The sequence below is a fragment of the Aspergillus lucknowensis genome (genome assembly GCF_044049455.1).
Source record: "Aspergillus lucknowensis strain CBS 449.75 chromosome Unknown BJX67scaffold_129, whole genome shotgun sequence".
In the NCBI taxonomy this organism is placed as follows: Eukaryota; Fungi; Ascomycota; class Eurotiomycetes; order Eurotiales; family Aspergillaceae; genus Aspergillus; species Aspergillus lucknowensis.
Window position 1 is genome coordinate 1 of NW_027263673.1, and position 7,929 is coordinate 7,929.

Genomic DNA, 7,929 nt, shown 5'->3' on the forward strand with positions numbered 1-7,929 from the left:
CGCCACGTGGGAGCAGCTGTCCGCCATGCCCCTAGCTAAGGAGTCAATGGGTTGGGCCGAGGCGGACCGGCTGATGCAGATGGTGTTCAACATCGCGTCGCCCGCCGCTCTGGTCGGAGTCAAGCACCTGCTGCACCACATGCGCACGGAACAAGTCAGCCGCCCCCGCACGGCCGCGTGCGGCCTCGCGGCAGCCTTCGCCGCTGGAGACTGGCACGCCACCAACGAGCACGCGTCGCGCGTCGGCCTGGCGCTTGCCTCATGGTTCCTCCACGCCCACCGCCAGCAGCTGCAACAGAGCGGCCACCCTGATCCTGTAGGTCAGACGGTCCAGGAGATCTGTTCGCAGCTCCGTGACAGCGACACGGACCCGCGACGAATCAGGGAGAAGGTCCTGAAGTGGACCAAGCGTGCGTGGGCTTGGAACCAGCTGGTGCAGGTCGCAGGCTCGGCCAACGTCCTCTGCTTCCTCCCGCAGGGCGTGGGCTACTTTTCCGGACAGGAGGGTTCATGCATGACTCATTACCGCGACCTCACCAGGGATCACTTCACGGCGATGGAGTTTGTCTTCCAGCAGTATCGGGTGCCATTCTTCCGGTCGGTGCCGGCGAACTTCTTCGAGGTTTTCCTTTACCATCAGTTGCCGCCGTATCGGTTTGCGATCGAGGATTGGACCGACTACGACATCCTCCAGGAGCCGTTGGATTCGGTGCGATTCGATCAAGCTTTTCGGCCCATCGTAGACTGAAGCCGACTTCTCTAGACTGCACATAAAACGTCTCTGTACTCTCGATATTCATTGTATTTAGATATAGAAGAATGTTCATGCGTTCTCCACAACTCGGTTATCCGACGGCGCAAGAGATACCATTAGGAATATATGAGGACTTCGCAACTTAGCTCCTGCGGTCCGCGGTCCATGCCCAGGAATGAGACCATCCGTTAGCTCTCGAAAGCCCTATCCTCCAGCGTTGAATGGTGACAGGTAGCGATGCGCCTGACTCCTTGCGATCCCTGGCTCCTCAGCACCCCACGGAGGGCGCACGATTCTTTCCAATTGTGTCGCCGTCGTCGAAATGCTGCGTCAGCGGGGCTAGTTCGACAATCTGAGAACCCGCTGCCATCGATGTCTATATAACAACCACCATCCCCCCAGCCGGCAGCGGGGGGACGTTGGGTTGGACCGTGGGAAAACCGCTGACATCCACCATGGCATACACAGGTACCTTGCTTGCGGTCCTTCTTCTCGCGGGGAAGCCACACTTAGCCCTCAGGTGATGCAGCCCCATTGCGCGAGAGCGACATCCAACTAATGGACTTGCGTAGTTGTGTCCTACCAACCTCGCAGGCTACGACCGAGACCGCCGCTCAGGGCCCGTCGTCTCCCGGCCCGCTGTTCTCCAAGATGGATACCAGGACAATTTGGGTCACGTCAACCCTCAGTAACGCGGGTGGCTCAGGGACCAACACATCATCCACAACGACAGCCCTTCCAACCATCACCGTAACCACTGTGGTCACGGCTGATGCACCGGCCGAGTCGGCAAATTCTTCAGAACCCGGGCCTGAACCGGTGCCGGCATCCACGCTCCCCCTCCACGACCCAGGCCAGGAGTCCGCTACATCCCCCACGGCCGGCAGCCCATCGTCGATGCAGGATGGTAATTCTCCGCGTGAGACGTCTCTGCCGTCGTTGAGCCAGACGGCCTCACGAGCCCCTCACCCGTCGGCAGGCGCTGCGTCCACGGCAACTCCTGACGCCATCCTGACCGACGGTACGGCTGCCGTTCGGCTGTTCGTCGTCGACGTGGGGTTCCCTTCCCCTAAAGATCGGACCGCGTCGACCGACCAGCTCTTTCACCCGCCGTCGCTTGACGTCCAGCCAGGGGACAGTGTTCTGTTCCATCTCCACGGACCGTATGTGCTCTACCTTTCGAAGCAGGACGACCTGTGCCAAGCACCGCGATTGAGCCAGAACACTGTTTCCCCAGGCCAAGACGTTTCGTCGTATCAGTTCTCTGTCCAGTCAAGGGAGAACCTGTGGTTTTCGGCGAGCTTGGTCGACCAGCCCCAGGACTGCAACAACCACACTGTGTTCGTCCTGAACTCTAATGAGTAGAAGTCTTTCTCTGAGCGAGTACAGGCACTCTGGGATTTGGGAGACTTGGGCAGGGTGCGATTTTCTGGATCCCAGCCTGGCAGCAGACTGGCCCTTGTAGCGTAGATCAGGAGTAGATAGTTCAAAAAGAAGTGTCTTGACACTGGACGCTGAATGCGATTGCTCGCTAGGCAGGGTACCTCTAGTGCGCACAATAACTGAATAGTTCTGCCACTTTGGTCAATAACTATACCTACTGGTACCACGTCCTGGCACGAACTGACGGTCGTCGCTGCGCGGTCGTGTCGTCCGACCTTGCATCCGTATAGAATCAAAGATATCCAACACTAGATGGGAGCTTTCGGAAGGTACCTACAAGCGGGCTAAGTGTGCTGCAGGCCCTGAACATTCTCATGCCACTTTCCCACGGTGGCTGTGTAAGTTATTGGCGGACACATACGATACAGCAATCTCACGGGCGGGATATCCTGCGGGTTAAACATTTGCGCTATTGCAGCTGGAACTTGGACAGTGTTGTTTCACCACCCACTGTAGCGGCCCTGGTACAGTATGCGTTGTAAGACTGTCGGTGCATTGATTGAATTTTTAACTCGCACTGCATGCGGGAACGAAGATGATGACCTGCTGCACCTGTCCATAACTCACCGGGGTTTCAAACGCCCTGGAATGAAGGCAACGTAAGCTTGTGATGTTTTGCTCGCGGAGTAGGAAGGGCCGGTCTGTCTGGGCAATGTCTAGGACAAATCACAAGCCTGCGAAGGGAATTGTATGTCGTAGTCTGTTCTACAACTCCCTCCGAGCCATGTCGAGGGGGGCGCAGGCGTGGGTACGGTACGGTACGGAATATGTCTGCAAATGGCCGTCACGCAATCCCACTTCAGCCGGCATTCAATTGCAATCTATAAGTGCGGTCATTCCCTGTCTTCACAACCATCTCTCTTTGACCACTCTATCCGACCATGGGCGAAATACTCAAGGAAATCTTCCTTAACAGCCGTTATTACGGAATAGCCGGTGCAATAATGACACATTCAACAGCATCGGCCACAGCCGCGCTCCTCACAGCCCTTCAAGTACGGCTCCCCGCCACTACCGTCGACCAGTTTCTGCATCCATTGAGAGACGTGGATCACACCATGCGACTCTTCCGGCCCTGGATGCGGGATGGGTGCCAAATTCTCATCATAGGGCCAGACTCTCGACGCTTATGGGATAAGATCAAGTGCCCAGAAACATACTATACTGGCAAATTCGACCGGGAACTCGAGGTACAGCAGATGGCAATACTGGCGCAAACATTTATACTCTTTGACTCTGTCCGAAACCCTATCACGTGATAGGCTAAACCTCTTTCGTAAAATGTTCCGACAACCTTGGTCAAGGTTGTCGTATCGGATGGTAATCTGGTTTCTATGACTCAGCATATTTTACATTGGTTGTAATGATTCATACAAGCGCATCCTTCTCCCACGTGTTCATGTCCCACGAACCCACCAAAAATGATCCTTCCGGAGGATCACGTCGATCATCCTCCACACCACAAATGGCTCCTAACCTAGCTCCGTCGAAACTCGAGTTTATACAAGGTATGATCCTGAGCAATGAGCTTCCTCCAGCCCAAATTGCAAAAGCTGCTGAATGCCACCCAAGCACTATTACTCGGCATGTCCAAAACATGAATCTCTTTGGGAGTGTGAAAGCGCCCCCCAATAAAGGAGGGCGACGCTTACATTGCTGATGAAGAAGAGCGAACAGGAAGGCCTTCATGCTGGAACCATATTTATGAGCAGATGCGTTGTAGAGTCAGCTCATGCCCCCTGGGTTCTGACTGGTGTTGGGTAAACCCTTGTGACAAGAGACATTACAAACTTACCGGCCGATTTCTAACTAGACTAACCGAATACGTTGAGGATGGTGGTAAATTGGATGGCCATGATGACGTCCCAGAAGATATCCAGAAAGATCTAATCGCACAAAGCCAAGGAAGGACAGCCTCCAAAAAGGGTCAAGGGGTGGATATGCCCTATCACCCGATTAATATAAACGTGCTGCCGCCACAACCGGGAGCACGTGAATCTTCGGGAGTGGCAACGTCACCCCAGCATCCCGCGACTATCAACCATTCGGTAATCCCAGGGCCTGGAGCTGTGAGGAAATACTGCAAGTAGTTGGAGTGACGGGCCATGGAGGAGGCCTATAGAGCCGACATCCGGAAGGCCTGTCAAGTAGTGCTGGAAAATCTCATGGACCTCGAGCTGATAATGGGTGCCCAGAATCCTGGATTTTTTACCACTAAGGGCATAAAAGAGGGAACAGCGCTCCGTTTCATTCGTGATATCCCTGAGTGGTCCGGCCTTCAAGGGGACACGAGGGGGAGTGAAATGTCAGGGGCGCTGGCTGATGATGGCCTTGAATAACCATACCTGCAGGCTTCTCACATTCCGTCTATGCGTAGGGAATATTCCTGTTACTTAGCATCGTTATTATCTTGCTCGAAAGGCGTTACTGTATATCTATAGAAGGACTATATAAACAAATGACCTTCACCATCTTCCAATTATATCTCCTGTATTTCTATGCCTGCATGTCTGAAATGGCCTTCGGCACTCTCTCGTCTCGCACCAACATCGTAAACACATTCCCGGAGGAAGGCACGAAAGCCTCGATCAGGGTTTCGTTCAAATAATGGCCAAACCTTTTTGATATAACCTTTCAGCTCGGCAAAATATTCCTCAATAGGGTTGAAATCTGGTGAGTAGGGTGGCAGGTACAGAAGTTTAACTCCTGCACTGGAGCACAACTGTTCAACTCGCGGTGAATGATGAAAGGAAGCATTATCCATAACAAGCACAGATTTTGGCGCTGGAAATCTCCCACAATGCTGAAGAAGCTGTTCCAGGAAATCTTCGAAAAGGGCAGCATCGGTTGAGCCACTATAGATACGAGACAGCATGATACCATCTTGAGCATACGCCGGCAATATATGATACCGCTGGCCTCGGTGAAATTTAGACACTTGGACTGGGGTTGCCCCAAGCGGAGCCCAGCCAGTTCGCCTATAGCCTACCCGTTTATCACAGCCGGACTCATCAACAAAGACTAGCTGATTTGATTGAAACTTAGAGAGTTTGCGTTGGTAAAAGGCTCGCAATCGTGGGTTCTGTTCTTGTGCTTTCTGTCGCATCTGCTTCTTCGTCCATCCTTGGCGCGAAAGAGTACGTTGAACACCGGCGCATGGAGGTGGCCGTGCTCTGGTGGACAGCCCATCAGACGGCTGTGCTGGGCACCATTGAGAACGTCTTCCATAATCATCTCAATTTGGCAAAAGATCTGCCCTGGCCTTCTGTGATCTATAATTACGTGCTAGCTACTGCAAACACGACAAACAGCTCAGCCACTTTCAGTTTGAGCGATCGCATGCGTCCAGGCATATTCCATCCGCGTAATCCACCTCAGTTGTACCGACATGAACAAAACTATCCGTCAATCCAGTTCGCGTATAAATTCCACGCTTTGATAGACCTGCTGAAGGGCTCTTTCAATTCTGTGGAACTCTGAGTCCGCATGGGCTGACTCGATCTTGGAGTCACGTGACGAGCGGCTGAGGACACCCCTCCTTTCAGCTCGTGGAAGTCCAACGGTGGTTCTTGTGATGAGCCACACGCAAGGCACTTGCATCCATCATGGCATCCATATCATTTCCTGGCAGCAATCATGGGCTCCAAGTTGGAGATAACAGTGGCTCAATCCACGCTGAATTCCATCTGCCCCCAGGTAGGGAACCTGACCAAGATTAAGCCGCCTGACTAATAGCCGCCCCCCTCTAGAGCGACCGGAGACTCCACCGAGCCCGTTATCAACGGTTCCATTCGCGCGCGACCGTGATTTTATTAGTCGTGACGCACTGCTCCGTCAGATACGGAAGAAAAGCTCGGTCCCAGGGTCAAGAATCGCTCTAGTTGGCCTCGGCGGTGTCGGGTAAGTGTCGAGCGAATAGGGCTTGGCTAGGTGCTCACATCACAACTCGAAGAAAGTCACAGCTTGCTATCGAGTACTCATATCAGATCCGCTCCGAGTCAGCCGCAACGTGGGTTTTTTGGGTGCACGCGAGCAACGAGGCCCGGTTCGAGCAAAGTTTCCGGGACATCGCAGACCAGTTGAAGATACCTGGACGTCAAGATACAAAAGCTAACATATTCCGACTGGTCGAGAACTGGCTACGGGATGAGAAGAAAGGGAAATGGATCTGTATCCTTGACAACGCGGATGATGATCAGTTCCTTTGTTTACTTCCAGCGGCAAAGAAGGGAGCTTTAACAAAGGAGCCGTCAAACGCCCCGACGAAGCCTCTCGTAGAATACATCCCCAGAAGCTGCAATGGATTTACAATCATCACAAGTCGGAGCCGAGAGGTTGCGCTCAAGACGGTCAAGGACACAGATCTTATTCAAGTGAACCCGATGGAAAGATCTGAGGCGCTAGAGCTTCTTCAGAAGACGCTTAAACAAACTGGGGGGGGCCAGGAGAGTCAGCAGTTAGTAGAAGAGCTCGAATGTATGCCGCTTGCGATCGTCCAGGCGGCTAGCTATATTCGAGAACGAGGAAGTCGCTATTCAGTCCCACAATACCTGAGAGACTTCCGGAAGAGTGACAGCGAAGCGATAAACCTTCTTAAAAGAGAGGCTGGTCACCTTGATCGGGATCGGGAAGCCAAGAACTCAATTATCATGACGTGGCAAATATCATTCAACTATCTCCGCCGCGAAAAGCCCTCTGCAGCGGAACTACTTTCACTGATGAGCTTTTTCGATCGGCAAGGGATACCGGAGGACCTTATCCGCCGACAGCCATCAACCAGCTGCACAGCAAGGACAGAAATGTCCAACGACTCTACTGACGGGGAGACCTCTGAATCTGGATCCGACGGAGGTCCGGACTTTGAGGACGATGTCACAACCCTAAGGAATTACTCATTTATCTTCGTTGACGAGAGTGGCACTTCCTTTACTATGCATCGGCTAATGCAACTAACTACGCGCGCATGGCTGAAATCTTATGGAGAAATAGAACAATGGAGGGAAAGATTTATACATAATTTATCCAACGAGTTCCCTACAGGTGAATATGACAACTGGGAAAGATGCCGCTCGCTCTTTCCTCATGTCCGCGCAGCGATGTCTCAACGGCCGGGAGCACGAGAGCCACTATTAAGGTGGGCTGGACTACTCCACCGAGGTGCATGGTACGCGTCAGAAAGTGGGAATATTGCGGATGCGAAAGACATGGCATCAAAATCGCATAAGGAGAGATTGGATTTGCTAGGTGCCGAGGCTGAAGAAGCCCTTGCGAGCACTGCAATTTTGGCACACGCATATTCCCTAGAGGGCCGATGGGATGGGGCGGAGCGGCTCCAGGTGCAGGTCATGGAGACTCGCAATACAAAGCTTGGCGGGGACCATCCTGACACGCTGAGAAGTATGGCGAACTTAGCATCAACGTATAGGAGCCAGGGTCGATGGGATGAGGCAGAGCAGCTCCAGGTGCAGGTCATGGAGACGAGGAAGACGAAGGTTGGCGTGGACCATCCTCACACGCTGACGAGTATGGCAAACCTGGCGTTGACGTATTGGAAGCAAGGCCGGTTGGACGAGGCGGAGCTGCTCCAGGTGCAGGTAATGGAGATTAGCAAGACAAAGTTTGCCCGGGATCATCCTCGCACGCTGACAAATATGGCCAACTTAGCGTTGACGTATTCGAACCAAGGCCGATGGGACGAGGCCGAGCAGCTCCAGGTGCAGGTTATGGAGATT

General features: G+C 53.2%; 4 protein-coding genes across 4 annotated transcripts in view; all 4 read left to right on the plus strand.

The window, feature by feature from the left end:
- Nucleotides 1-25: 25 nt before the first annotated feature.
- Nucleotides 26-748, plus strand: BJX67DRAFT_386652 (uncharacterized protein; the record flags this gene model as incomplete). Its single annotated transcript, XM_071034116.1, has 1 exon — nucleotides 26-748. One exon carries the CDS (start codon nucleotides 26-28, stop codon nucleotides 746-748), a length of 723 nt encoding a protein of 240 aa, XP_070880328.1.
- Nucleotides 749-1,510: 762 nt separating this feature from the next.
- On the plus strand, nucleotides 1,511-2,542 carry BJX67DRAFT_368819 (uncharacterized protein). The gene has a single exon (XM_071030676.1). It carries the CDS (start codon nucleotides 1,652-1,654, stop codon nucleotides 2,117-2,119), a length of 468 nt encoding a protein of 155 aa, XP_070880329.1. The 5' UTR covers nucleotides 1,511-1,651; the 3' UTR covers nucleotides 2,120-2,542.
- A 1,085-nt stretch (nucleotides 2,543-3,627) lies between these two features.
- BJX67DRAFT_368820 (uncharacterized protein) lies at nucleotides 3,628-4,676 on the plus strand. The gene has a single exon (XM_071030677.1). It carries the CDS (start codon nucleotides 3,910-3,912, stop codon nucleotides 4,285-4,287), a length of 378 nt encoding a protein of 125 aa, XP_070880330.1. The 5' UTR covers nucleotides 3,628-3,909; the 3' UTR covers nucleotides 4,288-4,676.
- Nucleotides 4,677-5,802: 1,126 nt separating this feature from the next.
- Nucleotides 5,803-7,929, plus strand: part of BJX67DRAFT_376050 (P-loop containing nucleoside triphosphate hydrolase protein) — a gene marked incomplete at both ends in the record, with an annotated part of 3,086 nt that continues 959 nt past the window's right edge. The window contains 4 exons of the mRNA XM_071031796.1: nucleotides 5,803-5,893; nucleotides 5,947-6,097; nucleotides 6,150-7,533; nucleotides 7,564-7,665. Of these exons, the coding sequence (XP_070880331.1) occupies nucleotides 5,803-5,893; nucleotides 5,947-6,097; nucleotides 6,150-7,533; nucleotides 7,564-7,665 (1,728 nt within the window). The remainder of the gene's footprint in view (nucleotides 5,894-5,946; nucleotides 6,098-6,149; nucleotides 7,534-7,563; nucleotides 7,666-7,929) is intronic.